This window comes from Lissotriton helveticus, chromosome 4_1, assembly GCF_964261635.1.
Source record: "Lissotriton helveticus chromosome 4_1, aLisHel1.1, whole genome shotgun sequence".
NCBI classification, from domain to species: Eukaryota; Metazoa; Chordata; class Amphibia; order Caudata; family Salamandridae; genus Lissotriton; species Lissotriton helveticus.
Window position 1 is genome coordinate 324,624,528 of NC_136063.1, and position 22,834 is coordinate 324,647,361.

General features: G+C 40.5%; 1 protein-coding gene across 1 annotated transcript in view; it reads right to left on the reverse strand.

The window, feature by feature from the left end:
• Positions 1-8,341: 8,341 nt before the first annotated feature.
• SLC30A8 (solute carrier family 30 member 8) overlaps positions 8,342-22,834 on the reverse strand; it is a 408,809-nt gene continuing 394,316 nt past the window's right edge. The window contains exons 7-8 of the mRNA XM_078685565.1: positions 20,292-20,426; positions 8,342-10,041 (exon numbers count right to left, since the gene is read on the reverse strand). Of these exons, the coding sequence (XP_078541691.1) occupies positions 9,896-10,041; positions 20,292-20,426 (281 nt within the window). The 3' untranslated portion in view covers positions 8,342-9,895. The remainder of the gene's footprint in view (positions 10,042-20,291; positions 20,427-22,834) is intronic.

Sequence of the window (22,834 nt, forward strand, 5' to 3'; positions counted from 1 at the left end):
CCGCTCCACGTGCGCGAATATCCCCAGGGGGAGACGGCTCACGACGCTCCCCTTAAGGGCCCAATTTGCGGTCGGATTTTGCGAGGGTCCACTTACAATCTGTGAACTTTTTCTTTTGTTGGCTTTGTAATAGGTTTGCTCTTTCTGGCGCATTTGCTTGTTAAACCTAGCTTGCCATCTGAGGATTTGTTGTGTGTCGATTGCGGTGGGGGTGGCCTGGGTGTCGCTCCGTATGGGTGCATGCGCCGTGGGAACTGTTTTTAAACATGCATATCAGGGAAGTAGGAATAGGGCGCCTTTGCTTAGACGAGAGATTACTTACTGCATCGGAGATGAATAGAGGCAGATTGCTTAAGAGTATATAATTTTAGTACAGGCACATCAGCCGTTTATATTTTCTTCGAGCTGGATATCGGCCGTCTAAAATTTCTTTCAAGTTGGTTATTGGGCTGATGCAGTCCTTTTATTAGGTAAGCCGGTACTTATTATTTGTTTTAGCATCAGGGCAGACTGGAAGGGCTGAGATTGATAAATGGGGTAGAACCACAACTAATAGACGTTGGGAGATCTGAATACCGACGGATCCGATAAAGACGGTGGCAATTTGTTATTATTTTTTTAAGGGTACTAGAACTAGCATATTCTAGTACATCGAAGGTGTTGAGAATATGACCAGTATTTCATATTTTCGTTACCTAATTTATTATTATTTTTTTTGCAGTTTTATATAGCGCGAACTAGAACGGAACCGAATCAGCTATCAGAGCACTTTACATAGCACCAGTTACGTTACATGAGGACACACTTTCATTTTAGGCACGGGAAGATTAAGTGATTTGCCCAGAATCACAGGGGGTTTTTGGCGTCGTTACCGAGACTCAAACCCAGATCCCCAGGTCCAAGGTCGAGCGCCTTAGCCGTTAGGCCAACCCCTCTCCCCATCTAATATTTCACAGGCATAATCAGACTCAATTAGTCTCTGCCTGTGCTTACTGTAATACTGTAAACAGAGGCGGTGGCCCACGGCGGAAGCCGGGAACCCGAGTAAAATACTATTTTAACTGCTACTATCCTTTTTAACAAATATTGTTTCTTAGTTTTCATTTGCCCACGCACCTCCCGCTTCTCCATTTCAGCCGATTAGGCGCTCTCTGGAGATGGAGACAGGAACGGCTTGCCTACACCTTTGAGCCGCCATCTTGGGGGTGATTTGGGGTTGGCGGCTAGTTGTCGAAGCACCACCTGACCATATCAGCATATAATGAGCTCACCGGCCCGTCCACGCCCGTCCGTGCCAGTCCACGCCGGGAGGTGGGAAATGCTGCTCAAATAGTTCCCGAGGTCTCATCTTCCTCACGCTGCACCTATACGGGGGCCACTTTGCTGGAGTTAAGATCTACTGCATCCAACAAGCAGGGGTTTGCCAGTAGTTGCTACATCTCATTCCCTGCCATGCTCGAGGGCCCTGTAACCTGCAAGTCATGTAGATTTCAGTGTATCTCGGTTGGCTCTCCCGCTAATGAGTCCATAATAGATTCTACTCAAATCCACAATAATCCAAACTATATCCTATGTAATGTTAGATCCCTTGCGAAACACCCCTTTAAGATTTGGGATTTTATCTCCACTTGCTCCCCTGATCTATGTTTCCTAACCGAAACTTGTTTAACCCCCACTAATCATCCTGCCATTAATCTTGCAATTCCCGCCAATTATAAATGTATCCATCTAGATAGAACGGGGAAATTAGGTGGTGGCATAGGGATCGCTTTCAAGAGTCATTTAAAAGTCCAATGGCTTTCCACAACGTGCAAAAGTACAATGGAACTGGGAATTTTTAAAGTTGCCATGTCTCCATCAGTATCTTGGGACGGGGCATTGCTTTATCGGACACCCAGACCCAAAACAAACTTTGCCAGCTTCCTGACGGAATTTATTGCCAGGCAGGTATTGGGTTCCAGCAACTTTATTCTCCTGGGGGGATTTCAACTTCTATGGAGAAGATGTAACGAACCCAGAAGTAATGAAGCTCATTTCCAGTCTGAGCGATATTGGCCTATCACAGAGGGTGCGAGGGCCCACCCACTGTGCAGGCCATACGTTAGATCTTATCTTCACAAGCTCTGAATGTTTAAGATTATACCCCCCCTTTCCCTTACCTGGACAGATTATAGTATGATCCATCCAATTTTCCTTCCTCTCCCAATCCAAATCAATCCATATGAGCCATCAGAAGCCATTGAAAAACAGTAGGAATAGGCCATGTCAAAAATTTACCCTGGAAGCCTTTAACAAGACATTCTCCCAATTTTGGGTGGATCCGGGCTACTCTGCCAGGACCCCTCAGCCATTTGGCCAGTTTTAATTCTACCATGGCTAAGATGTTTGATTCTGTTATTCGGGTGAAAAATAGCAACCCGGTCACTCGGCGGCCTTCTGCCCCCTGGTATTCTGGCGATCTGAAAAGCAAAAAGTCCTAATGCAAAGCTTTAGAGAGATGCTGGAGGAGTACAAAAAACTCTGCAGATAAACTAGCTTATAAATCATCTTTACCCCACTACCATCAACTAATCAGATTGGCCAGATGTTCATACCTTCGTAACCAAATTGAACTATCTGGAAATTCTGATTCAATTTGAAACCATTTCGCTTGAGGATACAAACAACTTACTCTTGGCAGCGAAATCAGGTACACCGGCTGACCTATGCCCTCCGAGCACTATGGCCCTTCTTTCTCCAACCTGTGCTTCTGCAATACAAAAAGTCTTTAACTCTTCCATTCTGACCGGTCGTATTCCGGTTACCTGGAAAGAAGCATACGTGCGCCCCATTCTAAAGAACAATCCGCAGATCCCCAGGTGCTTGGTAATTACAGACCAATATCCCTGTTGCCCTTGTTGGGTAAAATGCTGGAAACAGTTATAAATAAACAACTTAGCCAGTATTTAGAATGCAACAACATTCTCGACCCTTCACAGTTGGGCTTTTGCCCGGGCTTCAGCACAGAAACAGCCATTTTGGCTGTAACTGATACACTGATACTAATCCTTGATGCCGGAGGATCCATGATATTGATCCTTTTAGATCTCTCCGCGGCATTCAATACCATATCTCACCGACTGCTGGCGGAGAGTCTACATGAGTGCGGCAAGGGGGGGGTGGCCCTGCAGTGGCTGAAGAATTGTTTAACTGATAGATGCCAAACTACTATTCTGGGTCCCTTTGCATCTCAACAATTCTTGCTGGACAAGGGTGTGCCTCAGGGCTCGTGCCTGAGCCTCATGCTCTTTAATGTGTATATATCGCTCCTCTAGCCAAAATTGTGCAACCATTCGGCTCCGAGATAGTCTCGTATGCCGACGATACAAAATTGCTATTTCCAATCGGTTCCAACTCCTCGGACGAGAAATTACGCTTCTCAGGTGGAATGTTAGCAATCTCGGAGTGGATGAGGGAGCGTTATCTCCAGCTCAACCCGGGAAAAACTGAGCTTATGCTCCTAGGTAGAGCCACTCACTCTTGGTCAACAGACTGGTGGCCATCTGAGCTGGGTGAAGCCCCTACCCCCCCCTCCTCCTCAGTAATAAGTTTAGAAATCCAACTGGACCACAAACTCACTATGAAAGATAACACCAAAAATATCTCAGGGTCTTGCTATTATAGCCTCCGCCTATTACGTAGAATACTCCCCTATCTACCACTAGAACACTGCAGAACAGTGGTCCAGGCAATGGTTGTGAGTCGGCTCGAGTATGGGAACGTGTTGCTGGCTGAAGTGGGGGAGACAACGCTACCTAAACTTCGAGTGATCCAAAACACTGCTGCAAGGATGTTTCTAAATCGCCCCCCAGGATCCCCTTCTCTTTCCTTACTTAGAGAACTGCACTGGGTCCAATTGAAAAAGCGATCTTTTTTCAAGATCTGCTGCCTCTCTTTTAAAGCTCCTAATGGGGAGGGCACTCGCTATTTGCAAAACAAGCTTTTCAAGCAGGTATCTGAATGCAATTTAAAATCTAACTCACTGGCCCTCCTGAAGGTCCCACGCATTCGGTTAAGTCGCACAGGTGGTAGAGCATTTTCATACATGCTCCCAAATACTGGAACTCGTTACCAGAGGCCTTGCGTAAATCAACTTCCTTCATGACCTTCAGGAAACAATTAAAAACGTTCCTGTTCCAAACTTGGTTTCTTGCTCGAGTAACTATTATCCTGACCTGTTATATCCTAGGTAAGCGCTGAGATGCCCCCGGGTGAGTCACGCGCTATACAAGAGCTCATAACATAACGGCTATTGGAACGCATTGGAAAACTATTTAAGCACACCTTGAGTCGGAATTTGAGGACATCTAACTATTTCGGTAGGTGCAATCTTTTGTCATTATGAACAATGGGTTTGGTTCTCTAACAGGAGGCTCAGACAAGATGAAGTAGATCTGGAGGCATGAGGAGGCACAGCCAGCTCTGCAGGATCCACCTTCAGTTGTACAGGTGGGAGAGACAATGCCAGGTTTCACACTTGCACAGGAAGGTGTTGGCTACGCGGGAGGGGGCTCTCTGCACTGGGCAGAAGTAAGCATTCATCAGGTGCCCATTACAAGGTCATCCATTAGAGAGGAAGAAGGATGGCTAGCAGCAAAAAAAGAAGCCAAATATCTCATAAATGACAACCCTAGGACGCCCATGATGCACGTCCTCCCATAAAGATACGGAAAATCCACTGGGAAGACCTATAATTTCCAGAGTTAATTCCATTCTTGAAAGACCGGCAAAATATGTTGATACATTCCTTAAACCTTTGATGAGTGAAACCACCAGCTTCATAAGAGATACAATGCAAGCCATCACGCTGCTGGAAGGCCAACCCTTTGATGTCGAACAGGAGTTACTGGTAACGCTGGATATAGTTAGTTTATATACTAACATTCCACAAGAAGCAGGACTAGAAGCCTTCCATTTCTTCTGGACAAATGAGTACAGCCTCACAACAGGCCCACTTTTTTTGTACTACAATTTGGCCGAGATATGCCTAAAATACAACTTCTTCAACTTTAACAAAAACCAATTTCTACTAATCAAGGGGACCGCAATGGGGTGTCCCTTCGCTCCAGAAATGGCTGTGATGTTTATGGCTCTATGAGGAAAAATGGATATACAGTAACAACCCCTATAATAGACACATAAAAATGTGTTGTCGCTATATAGATGATGTTTTTAGAGGAACAGTAGAATATCTAAAATAATTTTTAGTCTGGTTGATCAACAGGAATCCAGACATTCAGTTCACCCTAAGTTTCAGCAAAACTGAGATGGATTTCCTGGATCTCATGGTGAAACATCAAGGGGGGTTCTATACACCACCCTATATACAAAGACAACTGACAGAAACCACTCCTGCATTTCTCAAGTTTCCATCAACAAAATTTGTGTGAGAATCTACCATACAGTCAGTTTCTGAGAATAAGGCGCAATTGCAGCAAAAAGGAGGATTATTTCAGCAATGGTAAATTCCTTTTAAACAAACTAGCTGACAGAGACTATCCAAGAAAACTACTGAAGCGCGCAATGAAGAGGGCATGGTATACTCCTAGAGAGACTCTCCTGACGCCAAAAGTAAAGCCAAAAATATGCCATTGGTCTGCGTCACCACATTTTCCGGCCTCACTAGTGAAGTGAAAAAAATTGTATGTAAAAACTGGAACACAGTGAAGGGTCTGGAATTATTTGTGAACACGCCCTTCTTTGCCTTGAAGAAGAACAAAAGCATTAAAGATAAGTTAGTGCGTGCTAACACTGCAGCAAAGAAAAGTGCCCTGTCGCTTCGCACAATGTTGGCCTTACCTCCAATGAAAGGCCACGGGAGGTGTGGAAACTGCATTTTATGCAGCAGTACCACTGAGGGCACCCAATTCACTTACGGCAGCAAATATGTAAAGCATGAAGAGTTCACCAATTGCAACACACACAACGTCATCTACTGTGTAACATGCCCATGCCCAAAGGCATACATTGGTAAGACTACCCAGTCTATAAAAAAGAGAATAACCCAACATCGCTCGAGAATAAGATGCAAAGTATAAAGTGCACCAATGGTAACACACTGTATCAAAAAAGGGCATGGCCCGAATTACATCAAATGGACAGTGTTAAAACACGTAACCGGAAACAATATTGACAATCTATTGTCTAGATTGAAGCAAAAAACAATAATGTATTTGGGAACAATTGAGAATGATCTCAACGAAATGAATGAGATAACACACTGTGAATAACTGAAATGAGTGTAAGCAACGAAAGAAGACCGCATGTTGCAAAGACTGCATTTAGGTATAACTGTCACACACATCTAATAATGCTCCAGACTAAATCATCTACACTGCAACGCACGCATGACAAAGCGCCCGGCTGACACCCATCCAGGAAGTGCAGTTTAATTAGGAACCCTGTTCTTCACTGACAATTGAGTGATCGGTAAACATGTAAAAGACCATAAGATACAGAGGCACCCTGATAGTATAAAACATGCAACTAATCATGTCAAAATGCTGTACTGAAAGACCCATTACCATGACGACGTCCACACAGGAAGATAGGCAAAGTCATGCAAGATGGCCTCCACACGTCACCGGCGTGAATACGTCATATGCAAGGAATCACAATGAAGACTGACCCAGCATTACAAAAACGCCAGCGGTCGATAAACGCCGCGAGACTTGAGGATCCCAGATGGGAACGCAGAGAAATGTATGCCCATAATGAAGATAAAACAAGGTATGAGGGAGGAAATGCAGGGAACGCGGGCGCATAAAAACATTATACATGACAATTTGAGCCTGCATGCTGCAAGCGCACTGACTCCACTGCTTTTAAATCCCTCAGACACTTTGCCGAGCACTTACGTTTTCACAGGGAAAGTAGTAGGCACATAGATGTCTTCCCAATTTGTTGCACGACGGGTGAAGCGAGTGCTAATGAGTGTTTAACACATCAGAGGCATGTGAAGTATGTTTTTCATTCACGTTTTAAAAAAAAATTATGAGGGACATCACCCTTCCAAACACAATCAGGTGATAGTGCATGACAGATACTAAACATTAACACCAAAACCCAAGATGGACCCTTTCTCTTCCCTATGATAATTCCAGAATGCCCAATCATTGAAGGGAACAAGGTATTCAAAGACGACACAGAACTGACCAGCCTAGGTGACCAGAATCAACTGCACCCAGGCGCATCAAGAAAACCATACTTGGTATGTAAGGAGCCCATTTCAAGCAATATTTAAGTGTAAAAAAACCAGAGGCAATAGACTCATAGTATTATTATTTCCATTTATTCAGGCATTATACGTCCTACCTGAACAAAGTCCTACCCTGATGAAGACCTTCTTGTAAATATATCGTCTTGGTCCCCTAAAGAAGGTTGAAATGTATTGGCGTATATGTATAAGAGACCTTGAGCAACCAAGAAAAAGAATACGCTAAATAATAGGCATCTTGAGTTTAACTGAATTAGCTCTAGAATACAGTTTGAAAATAAGACTCTGACCTCATTATGACCCATGGAATAGACAGTATTGAGGATACAAAATAAAAAGATCCCGATACCGAACATAAATCAGTAGGACAATAAGTTCTAATGGAAATATTATCTTTTGATAAATTGGAAGTATATGTATAACAATGTTTGATGTCCTTTTTAAGGGTGTAAAATATTATTTGTGGTTAGTGACAAAATATTTGTACGTGATATAAATATTGTTTTTTGACAGCCTTCTTGAAATTTTGTATAAAAAATGCGGAGGTGTATGTGTTAATGTACTATGTGAAAAGAAACTTCTCTGAAAATAATCAAAAAAAGAATCAAAATGATTGAAGCCGAGAGTTAATAAAAAGGACTACTGTGGCACAAATAACGTTTCATTTATGGTTTCAGAGGTACTCCTTGTTTAATTATTATTCAATTGATTCCAGCCTCTGGACCCCTTATCTGAATCACCCCCCTATTACAGGGTCATGGGCACCCAGTACCCAAAGGCTGTGCTGTAACTAAAGGAAACAGCTTCAGAGATTACGACAAAAGAAAAGCTAATAACATATTCTTCGGTGGGGCCACGGAGTGCCCCATAAGCCCCAAGTGTGCGAGGGCAATAAATCCATGATCCTGGGAAAGGCTTCTCATATTTTTAAGCACTCCTGGACCCTGTACTTTTGTACATGGGGTCTTGGAGTTAGGGACCACCTGTTGGTTGGTCCTAAAACTGCAGTGGCATCATATCAAAAGTAGAGAAATTACTCATGTCCACATGAGATTGAATTGACAATACTTTATTGAATGGTTACATGAACAGTGGGTCACAACACGTTAATCAAGATCACTGAGAGATGGTATCATCAGAGTATGTTTTTGATTTGGTTTACAACGGCTTTAAAAGCTATATTTCTATTTCTAAGACCGTGGTGACACCTTTAAAAAGCCATTAGGTCTAACATGTTATAATTTCACCCTATAATATTGTTTCTATGCATATGTGTAGGAGTGTGGCTCGCTGTTGTGCCAGCTTCTCTGCGGTTGGCACCAAAGGTGTTTTCAGCTACCTTATTGTATATTTTCTTAAGTATTTAGAAATGTGTCCAAAAAACAGTTTTCCCTTATAGAAGAAAAAAGCACTGACTGAATAATGATTTGGGGCTGGAGTTACTAGGCCACACCACATCCTTTGAGTAGGCGTGGGACTGCTATGCTGCGTTACCCTGTGAGAGTCAAGTGCTACAATAGGGTCCTTGTTTCCTAGTAAAGAAAAAGCTGAGGAGGTATTGCTTGTGAAGGACTCATATATTTTGCAACTAATAACCCAATTTCTTACAGTAAGTAAAAAACAATTTTCAGGGCAATTGGATTACCATTGAAAACAAATGCAGTCTTTAGATCATGAATTATGTCAGTTGTTTGAAAAGTGAGAAGCATTGCATATCTTTAGAGTACAATTAAAGATAACATTGAAAACTGGAACGAAATACATTAAAAAGTGTAGACATGTGAAGGAAAAAAACAGGAGTCAGCAAGTAAAACTACAAGTGGAGCCACATTGAAACACCCATAAGAAACCACAGTCATTCTGGATTTTTTTTTAGAAAATATAGGTACATCCCAGTTAGTGGTTGTCACCAAAGCCAACCAACCAAAGACACAATTATGGTGGCGAATGTCCAAACTTGGGAGCATCGGAAACAAAGTTTAAAAATGTTATCCATTTGAAGGTCAGACGTGGATAATTCATCACAGCAATCTGTCTAGTACTACTCTCATGGATGTCCAGAAAGGGGTGAGGCTGCTTGGTGATAACTCTCTCTGACGTTTTCTTATACATATATATTTTTAGACTGGTCTGCGTATCAATGAGTTGTGGAAGATGGAGGAGGAAATACAGACTGGTGACTAAATGTTTGCAGTAAAATTATGCCTCCCTTCTCAAGTCCATTCTATTGTGCCTCCCGCAATAAAACGCAGTAAATTTACAGAAGTATTTTGAATCCTAATTCTTCTTTTAGAGGTAATTAATCTGATCCATCGTGGCATAGACTTTTTTTCCGTGATAAGGCTACTTTATCGTGTCAGATGATGCCTTTATTTTTGATGGGAGCACACCATATGTGCCATACACCACCAAATTGAAACTTTTCAGTGCATTAGTGTACTGCAAACAATGAGAAATTACTAAATATTCCTGGTTAAATAGCTTCATTAATGAAAAGTATCTTTCTTTTATGCTGTCATGTCAGCTGGATTGCACTGTGCTTTCGTGTTGACTGGCCCATTATGGATGACACCGTGTACATAGCGATAACCATTGACCTGTCAAGGCAGTGGTTTGTTCTGGTACATTAAACTGTCTGCTTTACTCTTTCAGATCTTGGCAAAAGGTACAGTTTGGCTTCTGGTCCGCTTGTTGTTCAATTTGAATGGTGACTGAGTGGAAGATGAAGCTGTCGAATACCGTCTCAGTAATTTCTTTCAGCACTAGTGCTTGATCCGCGGAATCTGCTGTTGTTGGCAAAAATAGAAACACATTGTTATGCACAAAAGGTGTGTAAATACAGCAAAAGCATGTGTCACAGCTTTAATAACAGAGCTATACAAAAGTCACTATAACTACTGGTTACCATGTATGCACTTCTAAATTTCACAATAGTTATGTATTTAATATTTATGTATTTATTTGACAGACTTCTAATGCAGGCAGCTACCCAGAGGGGTTTCCCAGTTTAGGATAGATGCAGTTAACAACTGTTAGTGTATTGTATTGTAATGTAGCCCGTTTGTGTATTTTTTATGTGATTTTTAAGAGGCTTGTAGTAATCACTACTGTGTAGACTGTTTGGACATATGGTGTTCTAGGCTGTGTTCTTTGGTTTAGTGGCATTCTTCATAGTGTGGTCCACACAACAAACTTTTTGGGAAGGTTTCATCACTAAAGAATTGAGCATTGCACACAAGTTAGCTTCCCTCCATCTCATGCATATCCACTAACACAATTTGCTGTTTTGTACACTTTGTATTCAATCTTTTATTTGTGCCTTTCCATTTTTTCTGTACAGGTTCCTCTTTTGCGTCTGACCTACTGTAACGTCCTTAATTTGGGATTCCCAAACAATCTCCATTCGCAACTCCAAACTGCGCAAAATACTGCTGCGTACAAGTTATGATGCCTTTGGAAGAAATTAGTTAAAAATTGACATTCGACTTAAAACCCAATGTTAGAACTGCACCTTTAGAATGCGTTTAAAAGCTGCTGCGGAAATGTTTTCACTTAGAAATGACACGCAAAATAATGTACTCCCATTATAATGCGAAATAATTCTTTAATGTATAACCAATACCCGCAGGAGTTATTAATAATTTAATAATGCAGGGAAAATGTACTTGAAATGTTTAAAACATAGAACACATGTGTAAACATTTTTTTGTACCAAGCTATTATTCTTAAGAACGGGCACCTTTAGTTTAGGCCTCAATATCCTATTATTTCGGCATTTGCTTATAGCTTAATAAATATTTATTTAGATCATGCATCAGCATCTTGCTTACGAATTTGCTGACTCCTATCATGTTATTCACTCAGCTTCCACACTCCATATTAGATTATTTGCCTTCATAAAAAGAGACGAGTTTGCTATATTAAATATTGATTTAGACATTTATGTATGTTCCATTAGAATACATTAAAAGTTTGCCTCTGCTTTTCCAAACTGGCCTTTGTCGTCATACTGAAACACCTAGAGAATCCATTAGCTTAGTTAAGAAGGTTCTTATGAGAACTTTCCTCCATGTAAGGACCTTGGAGACAGTGTTATACTAATGTACCAGCATGAATGCTCATTGTGGGATTCGACGGAAGGGACATCGGAAGCCGAGTAACACCATCCAATGAGAGAATATCATTGGATTAGAATGATCTGTGCCTAATATTGTTTTCTACAATATTTCTCAGTTTATATTAATAAGTATTACTAGCTAGTTGAGAAGAGGCTTTGGAGAAGTCAGAATGCGGTGCCGGTGGATCCATCATCCTTGCCTTGCTACTCTTCTACTGGAGAGGTGTGTTTGCTCTGTTACCAACAGCTACTGCTAAAGGTGACTTAATTTCCATACTTTAAAATCTTTTCTTTAGGATCAATATTCTACTCCAGAAAAACTCTTATTATTGACGGTTGCTACTGCAACTGTGGGGTACTCAGCTGAGTTTCCAGAATGACTCTTCATGGGAAGTTCCATTTTATTCTTACTTTGCTCTTTTCTGAAAACTCTTCATGGGTTCTATTTAGAGTAATTAGTTAATTGTTAATTAATTAATTCCACATTAGAGGAAGATAGGTCCCTTAGTTAGTTTGGTGACATTTTCCTTTATGGCACACCTGTGTATTGATTTATGCTGTCTGTAATCAATTTCTTTATTGATTTCTGTAAATTGAATAATTTGAATTAAACTACAAAAGCAATACTATTCTTTTAAGATTAATAAAGGTTTTAAAACTTTTCAAAACCTCTCATCATTGACTGAACATCTCAAATTCTAATTGTCGATGATATATGCCTAATTTATGTTTTCTTCTAGCTCTATTCACATCACGGTGGCAAAGGTCCATTGACCTTGTTTAAAGCCATCAGGAATTCCCAAGAATTAAATCTGTAAGTTGAGTATTAAAGTTTTGAAACCATACTTGGGTAATCCTTTGGCTTTCCTGCACCTTCCTCCCTGGATTTTTGCATCACCTCATGTTGAAAAATTACCATGACTCCCTGTACGATTTTTAATCTCTTTTCGCCATCATACTTTTTGCCTCTGGCCCTGCCTATCTGAAATCTAAACTCTGGTCCTATGTCCCAATTGATGGCTGTCTCCAAGATCCGGAAGGACTTGCATTCTCATACCTGAATCCTAATCTTCGAAATCATCCCCCAACTCCAACACCCCAACCCCCCGGCACTTAGGAAAGAGAATTATGTGCTATGTGTTATGGAAAAAACCTACATTTTCTCGCAAGTATGGTAAATTTTGATTTGATATAGGTCTGCTGGTGCCAGGACACCCTCCGGGTTATTCTCACACTTTACAAACCCCTAATCATGTATTCTACCACTCTGGAAGAGTATACTGATGTATTTTGAAGTAATTTATTGTTGTCCATAGTGAAAATGAAGTCATTGGATACAGAGGAAAGTTTATTTAATAGTCAGAGCCATCAACAAGGAACTGCAATACCTATGGAAATACAAACACTGATGAAAGACTAGTGTATCCACAGGAAGAGTTTGGAAGGGTAATAATTACAAAAATCCTGAGCAGAGAAATGTGATTTCTGGCTGAAAGGAGTCCACTGGCATTGTCAAAAGGAGTGATAATGGTCATCTCTGCTGAGGTCCCTCACTCTGTGCTGAATGTTTACTACTTTTGATGATGACGGTAAACACCTGCTTTGTGGGTGTAGGCTTATGAGTTCAGATGGCACACAGTGTATTGTCAATTAGGCAGGTGATATATAGATTTCAAATGTCTTTATGTGATAATATTTATAACAAGGTTTAAGAAAAGCCTCATTTTCCATTAATAGTTAGTGCCAACAGTTGTTTCATGACCATTGGTTACTACATTAGGACTTTGAACCCATTTATTAAACTATGAGGCTTCACTTAATTTTGGAAATGAATTCATTTGATCATATATTTATATTGTTTTTATTCAGAAGATCAGAGTGCTATGGTCAGTCTAACACATTCAGTTGTCTATAGTATCAGATTGTGTTCCTTTCAAGCAGCTGTCATTGATTTTATCTTTTCTATTGCTCTGAGTATGACCCTTGACCAGATTCAAGAAATAATTTACTCTTGTTAGCAAGTTTTAGATTTGTTTTATCCTAGGCTAATATGTCAGTGTATTAGACTGAAAAGGTGTTTTTATATTCAGATCCTGACATGTGATGTGTTTGCATCACCAATTTAGTCTAATAAACTCCAAAATATTTTTGATCTCAGATCTAACTACAGCATTCTTTATTAGATCATTTGATAGAGTCAAAGCAGTGTATCCCTATTGAAAGAGCAATCAATGACCCTACCTATCAGCTCACCATAAGGGAAGGCTGTTCTGTCACATTCAAGTAAAACAGAGATTTCAGTTTGAAGTTAGAGCCTTTTATTTATTCGAAGGGAAGCATGGTTAACTAAAAAAGAACGGAAAAAAGAAAAACAAATCTATACATTGATATACATTTAGTTATAAATATTATTACAATGCACATAATCCATATTCCTATAAACCTTAACACATTCAAAATTATCCTACCAATACATGTATGTAGCATTATTGTACTAAATAAATTCTAAAATGTGAATTCATTGATAAATATAAATTGATCATGATAAACTCAACATAATCTTATTAGTTCAGACGTGCCCAGGCACAGATTGCATCCTAATCTATACCATCCGCAAACTAATCCCACAGTCTGGTCAATTTAGCAGCATTCCTGGAGTGAGAAGCATCTTACTTTTCCTTTCTTTCTTCATTTTCCTAAGCCACTCTGAAAACCAAGGAATTAGTTTAGTCCTCCACCTTTGTAGTAACAATGGTCATGCTACTAACATCAAGATGTAAACCATATTTAGATGTCTTAGTGATATTTCACCTAAGGCGTATTCAACCAGTAGAACTATGATGGGGTTGCAGACGATTTTAATCTGTAAATGTTCTTCTTAATATTGAAAAATGTAAACACAGAATTTGCCCAATTGGTGTAATGCCATGCAACGTGGGACTGTTGGATTTGGCCCTTTAAGTAGGTTCACCCCAAAGCTTTTTGCTTTCACCCTCCTGTTTTCTGAACCAATTTGTATTGACTTTTAGTACTCTGTGCACTTTACAACTGCTAACCACTGCTAAAGAGCTTGTGCTCTCTCCTTTAAACATGTTAGAATAGGCTTACACCCAAATGCCATTTTCAACCTGATGCTTGGCAACAATATCTCTCAAGTCTGTAAATACTTTCATTGTCATTGTGTGGTCCTGGGGGTAGAGGTGTCTGCAACCTACATGAATGCAAGAAAAATCCCCTGTTGCCCCTATCTTAGTGAACGTTGTGAAAGAATGTTTAACGTTTTGCACAGTATATGTTGACCCCCTGAGAAGCTGTTGCTCACGTACACTGAATTTCTTAATCCTAAATTCAAACAACATTTAGTTAGTACTACTATTCACACCTGAGCACCAATAAGCTGTTATTCTGTCACTGGAGAAAAAAGTTAACCTTTGCAGGGAACCATGGGAGGACCCCAAGAACAAAGCAACAACTATCTAAAAAAAGGAGCATTCTACTGGATTTCAGTAGTACGTTATTCTGCTTACAGAAAATCCAAGTTTGCCAAACCTCGCCTGCAAACATTTCTGTGACTGCAATCTAAGCTTGGTAAGGTCTATTCAGCTACTACCCTCCAGTGATGAATGATTTGATGTTTTTTTCACTCCATTCTATATACTAATTCCAAAGGTATAGCTAGCTAACTTTGCCTAAACTAAATTATATCTGACCACACAAACTCATCGTCAGGCCAACTTGAGCATTTGTCACTAAGAGATTTTAACACATTTTCTGATATTTTTTTCTTTCACCATTGACTGCAATGAAAAAGGTTATTCCCATTATATTCTATGGAAGCATTTTAATTTATGTCTTATCTGTTTATTTTTTTTACTTTTTATAGTATCTACATTCGGCAGAAGAATGCTTTTGCAAGAAATGTATGAGGATGGGTACATCAAATATACAAATGAAAAACCTGACGACATGGCCATGGGAAAAAGGAACATGTGTATCAATGAAAAAACGCGGGACTCCTGCAGACGTGGGCGTTGATGGAAGATATGACACAAATTGGTACCCTCCTCTCCGTTCCCCTTCCCTCCTTTGATGGTTGTGTGAACACAGTTTTCCTGATGGTGGAGTCCCAATCAGATGCGCTGTCGTGAAAACTACTGCCTGGACCTGGCATGGCAGGAAAGGAGTCTGAAGATTCACCCACCCAAAGCAATGCTACTTGCATTTTTCCTTTTTGGACTATCATGACAACTTTAGCAAACCCAAACAAAAATAAATCCTGCAGTGTCAACCAGATGCTGGGAGAAGACTACCATTATGTGGGGACATTGAGTCAGCGATCGACAATTCTTGAGGATGGGCCACCCTAGCCATAAAGCAAAGAGTCCTCTAAATGCTAAACAAGACCATATTTCTCTTTCAGCATGTATATTCAAGGGGAGGGGGCTGGAACGTAACACAGTTAGTTGATCTGAAACTCAAACGTTAAGTTCATTTAATTTGGCAACAGCATGAAAAGGTTAACCTATAACCTTTTTTCCTAGACTTTTGACCTGTGTGTTTTCAGTGCATTTACGTAAAGTGCATAACATCATTAAAGAAAAGACTTGTTAGTTCATCAGCAGCAGGTCAGAAATGGGAAGAATGGAGGGACAGGGCCGGGATGGAACTGAATTCAAACATAGTATTGTCACAAAAGTGAGATAAAATAGGGTCAAATTGTCTGGAAGCCTTGGTCTAAGGTGGTACTAACTGTTTTAAAAAGGAACAAAGCTGGTGGGGCTCTTTTGTCATAACTGACAAAAACATAAAAAATTAAAAAAGGAATCTTGATGAAAAGAACAGTAGCAAGGTTATTGAAACACCAGAATTATTCACAACCAGCCAATGGGGGAAATGGCACATCAGAATGTTTCTGTTGGCCCTGTTTGTTGCTAATCCACCTGAATTTTCTTGATGATACATTTTCCCAAGTAGGCTGTGGCTGTTAGATAAAGGACATGAGGATAAGCTGGAGATCATGGAACATTCCTTGCCAATGCTTTAACTTTCATCTGACCATTCTCAGTACATGGCACCTTCTCTGTCTTCCTCTGCTTGCCACTGCCAAAGTGCCAAAATAATGAAACAATGATCCTTGTACTGTCTTTTGCGGAAGGTTAGGAATGGATTTGGGTAATGGAACAACTAGAATGCAGCTGAGAATTAACATGGTGAGGCACTATGTTCCTCTATACTTCATTGTGTCTGTCTTTTCCATAACTGGTAATCTTTGCAACATGGGTGCAACTGTCATTCATCACCCCCACTGTTTCCCTCTGGGTGCTGTGACTCAGCTCTACTCAATAATCAAATTCTTTTCGACTTTTTTGACTCTGGAAATCTAGTGAAGAATAATGTAAGGCCAATAAAGTGTATAGTAAGAGCAATAGGTCACAAGCTAAAATGTATCCTAAATTGCAGCATGCTGTCTATAATCAAGAGATTAAAACAAAGCTGTGCATTAAAATGAGATTCACTTGACGTCTCGGCTGTTGTGGTACTTTGAGTCTATGTTGACACATTGTGACATCCCAAGGTCCACTGGCTCAATGTGTCTTGGAAGGCCCATGTGTGGGCATAAGTCTCCACTTCTTCACCCCAGAGTGCAGCTCCAATTGTGAGTCTTGGCTATCAGCCTCACCTACATCCTGCCACTGACAATTACGTTGCACTCCACTCTGGGGACTGCTGATGGTTGGCTATTAGACTGCCTGTGCTTGGTCTTACAGTGCTTGGGCTCTGACAAGCTGCTGGTGTTTTGTCAGCTGTCAGCCAGTCTACTTGCTTTGTAGACCATGCCTTCAGCGCATCCTTTCAGGTTGAACTATTATCCAACCATCTTACAATGCACTCCTTGTAGTCTTTGTAATTTACATCCTCCCTTTGGGATCTTTCCACAGTTTTTGGCCATCTATGTTACCCATTCCTACACTTGGGTGACTTGCATTCACCCAAGTTACCAAAAGGTAAGCCAGAGCATGTACTAGGAAGAAAGACTGGTTATGCATACTGGGGGTTGGGGAGGGGTTCATAGCACAATACATGTGTGCACACTTCCACTATCAGCTTGCTGGATAGATTTCCTACAAATGTTAAATCAATTTCCCGCAGAAATCCTCTTTTGCATCATCCTGCTTTCCAGAGACAGCCACAAGACAATGCCTCTGTTTAGTTTGAGAGGGGCTAATTTTTTCTTATGCCCTTATTGGAAGGGCCAGTTATCCAGGACATCAAAAAGTGAACCAAGCAGGTTCATAGGTTTTTAAGCAGCAGTGATAGTGTCTCGGGTGGTTTGTTGCAATACTTATGTGCCACCTAGCTAAATCACTATGGTTAGCACGCACATAGTTGAAATATTTCCTCCTTGGCCAAACATAGATGCCATCAGGCTCTGGTGCTCATGCACAATCATACTGTGGGAGAATGTGTTGCCATTAGTACGTAATACATTTCGATTACACCTCTTTGCTCTAAAAACACCAAACCCCGCATAGCCTTCTCTACGTTTATGAAGCAATACATACCAATCATTGGGTATTCATGTATTCTTATTTCTCATTCCATAATACTCAGAGCTTAATACGCCATGGTAGTATGCCACAATTAGTCTGCCTGGGTCTTTGACTTTTGCTGTGTATTGTAATTGAAATGGCATGCTGTAAAGGCCAGATGCTTTTTCTGCCTCAGTTGCTAAACTGGCATCCCCGCTGTGAGGATGCCAAAGATTAACAAAAAAAAACATGCAACATGTACTTTTCTCATGCATTATAAAGACTGTGAGCTATGGTTGTCCTAACTCTTTCAGTTCACTTGGGTGCATCCTAACATGGAGCCACCACCATAGAAGCCAACTATCTATCAGCAAAAAAATATTATGCAAACTGGGTTTTTTAACCAATAAAAAATTAAAACTACTGTTAAGCTCTGTTCTCCGATACCTTATTGAAGACGTATTTTCATATAAAACAAGTACTTTAAAAAAGTTAAAAGTAAGGGCTATAATATGTAGCCCTGTGTATCAGCAAAAAAGTATTATGCAAACTGATTTCTTTAACCAATGAAAAAGGAAAAATACTTTTTAGCTCTGTTTTCCGACTCCCTGTTGAAGAAATGTTTTCACATAAAACAAGAACTTTGAAAATGTGAAAAGTAGGGCTTATAATATGTAGCTGCGTGTATATATTCCGAATTTCAAAATGGCGATGTGGCACCCTGTTATTAAAGGCATATAATAGTGGCAATCAGATTTAGAAACATGTTTATAAACAAGCATTGGTGTTGGCTGTCGGCCTTTTTGGGGTTTTTGTTAATGCTTGTTCTGTAATTGTTTTTTTGTAAAACTTTATTGTTAAGCTGCTTCAGAGTTCTCATCAATATGTTAAAAAAATGGCTAATAGCAAAAATATGTTTTTGTGCTCAAATAGAACATCTTGTCATAGGAGACCCAGTTACTGAAAGGACCTACTTTGTGAGGAAATTGGCTAATAGCAACAATATATTTTTGTGCTCAAATAGAACATCTTGTCATAGGAGACCCATTCACTGAAAGGAACTACTTTGTGAGGGGATATGCTCCTTGTAAAAGAGCAGAATGAAATCACTCCCAGATTAAGTGGGCTGTTATCTTTAGCACCTCAGATTACTTTTCTCTTCTCTCTACTACTTCTGCTCTATTCTGATGAAGGCCTACCTAAACCCAGAAACATGTGTCTAGAGATAAGAGCACTACCTCCACCAACTTTGGTGAAAAACGACAGCAACCTAAAAGTAAGCGTATTGCATTTACCAGAATACAATGAGGTAAACTGTGCTGGGATGAGAGGCAGAGTGCTCCCCCCCCCCTGGTGTTTAAAAGGCTCTCTTGAGCCAACAAGCTGACTAGTTCACTTTGTATGCACCTGTGTGCCGCCTGTGGAGTTGGTACTGTGACCTGTGGAAACTTGGGCAGTATTTCTGAAACCCCAGATGTCTTTGCTCTCTACTACGTCTGCTCTCTACTGTTGGAGGGCTAAGCCAGGAACACATGTCTAGAGCTAACAGCACTACCTGCACCAACTTTGGTGGAAACCTACAGCAACTTTGAAGTAAGCATACTGCATTTACCAGAATGCAATGGGGTGAGCTGTGCTGTGATGAGAGGCAGTGTGCTCCCTCCCGCCTTGAATATATGAAATGGATTTGTACATTTGTCACTAAGCCTCCATGCCAACTCAACTCCTGGACCCTGCAATAAAGAACTAAATTCACTTTCATTTCCCTCAAATTTCTCCTCGGGTATGACTGGATCAACCACCTACTGACTCATTAAAGGGTTCAGGTTCAGTAGACTATAAAAGTGTGTAAAGTGAGTCAGTGGAACAGTAATGCAAGATTTTGCATTGCAGTCAGTCAACTTTCTGTTTGAAGGTAAAAAGTGAACAAGATCTAAATCTTGAGGACCCTATACTGAAATTTCTTCCAAATTCTGAGAATTCAACAATCTCAAATTATTTTAGGATATGTAATTGTGGGCGCTATTATACAAAATACCTGTGGTGTGTGTAGCCAAAGCACCCTTAAGACCATGGTGACTTCTACCTTGTTGGCACCCAGCTCCACACTTGACGACTTGCACATCTTTGCATCCCTTTTCCAAGCTCCATTATAAATATGTCTGTGGTAAAAAATGGAGGGCCCAGAACGCTAGTCAGTGCCTCTAGTCGGCTACCATATGCATAAGGCTTCGTGCTGTGAAGCATGCTATAAAAAATTAGCAAAATACATTTTGTTGACTTAGACGTGGCAAACAAATCACACAAAACATTTTTTTTGCTAAAACGATAGTGATCTTTGGTTGAAAGGAAATGATTATTTATTAATTTTAAACATGTTTGTTCTTACCTGCAGCAACATGAGCAGAGAGAATAACTTGGTTCATTGTTAACGCCCAAAGATGAAGGCTGTGAACAGATTTCACTCCACTGACAGATAAAATCTTGTCTTTCACAGCATTTTGAGTAATTCCTCGTGGTGTTCCTAGAGATAAATACATTTCTTTATTCAAATAAGTCAATTTTCAAATATAATAAAAGCAACTTCATTGTAGTTTATCAGACCAGCAGAAGGCTGTGACAGTAGCCAGAATCAAAATGGCAGATTTAACTGAGCTGTCACACTCCTTAAACAGAGAGACCCACCAGAGAAAACTAATCATCCTTCAGGTATCCATGACCCAGCTTTAGTACCTCGGCCTGAGCAGCCAAGAAAACGTCAAAGAAAAGTGTACAAGGTGCTTTGTGTAAAAAAAAAAAAAAACAATTAAAAACATTTAAATAAATTCATCTAGAACTGAAAGTCCAAACGAGTTTTCAATTAAAAAAACACCCACATACTGGGTAACCTTTGTGAAAATTGGACCAGGGGATAGTATATAAAATCTAAATCATCCATAGGAGATATCTATGAAATCTAAGGAAGCTGTAGAAATCTCGAAAGAATGATAATGTCCCCTAAGAGAAGTGTGACTGCGGCTTCAGGACAAACCTGGACCAACTCCCGGCTTTTGGAGAAGTGTTGCGGTTTGGCCAGTGAGTTTGTATTTTCTTCCCTTGGAAACCAAACCCACCACCCTGCATAAGGATGACATTCCTTGCCCTTCTTCTAAACAAGATGCAGGAGGACTCCTACTGATATTGTAGGAATGCAAGGAATCCAGGAAGAAGTTTTCACACCTGCTTCCCAGTTGCAGTCAGGCTCAGGTAAAATTAATTTGTCTCTCATTCAGAAAGGCTTTAAAACTTTGAACAGTACAGATGGTTTTGGAGACTCATTTACACAACCTCATACATTTCTCTGAGGAGCATGTGTCATATTGTCATAGAAAGAGACACAATGGAAGAATATCAAAGTGAGTAGACGGTAGGCAATGGGGCTGTTGTCTGCTCTTCCAACGTGACATACAGTGGAGGGTGTCCAAAATGTGCACCTTCAATTTTACAAGTGGTTACTGCCCTCTATTGGCTGATGATAGGCATTTCCGATTTCTGTGATCGTCATCTCACCTCAAGGCCTGATAAAAAATACAAAAAAGTGTGATAAATACTAACACTGCATGTTAGGCGTCATTTCCAGGAACAAAAACTCAGAATGGTAAGTATTTACTGGATGCAATAAAGACGCCCCTATTCCGACATTGTCTGGATGAGTGTTCAAAGGTGGAACTGGCAGTCCGGAAACGCACTGCACATTGATAATTTAAGTGTGCTATTCCAGCTACTTTACATATTCTTATGTGTGCGCATATACATTCATACATTCTTTTCATACATTAGTCAATATATTGAACATATTTACAATTTAAGAATCTTTTTTTTTTTTTGTCCTCATAAATGCCACCAGATTGTCAACTCTAGATGGGCTTTTCTCCTGGCCACTAACACGGGCTAACTGTTCCCGCCCTGGATCCCGTGGATAGCCAACGGAGATCACCAAGAGGTAGGTTGTTTCCTTATCCCACTCCCATTCATGATGTATCGAGCCCTTTGGGAGGACAGGACCACAAAACCTCTGGCATAATCATTGGACATTTTGTGTACCTTGTCCGTTATCTCTCAGACCATGCAGGTAATTGAGACCAGATTTTAACAGCACTTTCCCCTCCACACTGTAGGTCTAAACGACTAACAGCCATAATATTCTTAAGACAGTTTGCAAATCGAGGAGGACTTACAGATTTCCACTCCCTGCAGATCTCCCTTCTGGCTATAACAATAACATAGAAGATAAACTGCGATATGCTGTTACTAACATCATAGTACAGGAGGAGACCAAAAAATATCAATCTGGGGGAACAAGTGATTGGCATGGATAGAACCTCTTCTAGGAACCCACAGACCTGGTCCCAGTAGCTGATGATTTCAGGGCAGTCAACAAACATATGTCTATCATCTGCACCTGGAGACCTGCATCTTAAGCAGACGTATTCTTCTGCCGAGATCCTTGACAATTTCGCAGGAGTCCAGTAAACCCTATATGCTGTGAATAAATGGTTCCTTCTAAGGTTAGATGGTTTTATCATTTTTTGGGAGATTGTGAAAGAATCTGTCCAAACCTTCAGCATCTCTTCGGAGTCTTGAGTTACGGAGTTAGCCCAAAGCTTGATGATTTTGGCTCCTAGTTCGTCTTTCGCCCCCACCAATGCATTGTACCAAAGTGACACCTCTCCTTTCCTTCCTGTCCCCCTACTGATAAATTCCAAAATCGGAATCTCGTCCTCATTAGCCCAACACTGGCTACCCCTCCAGGAAGACAACTGGTAGAATTTAAACCTGGAAATGGAACCCCCTGTTAGATTTAAAAGAGATTCCCAACTTAATAGTTTGGAATTATTACACAGGTCCCCCCACTTGGTTAACCCTGCAGCTCTCAAGGGAAGAGCCAGCCGA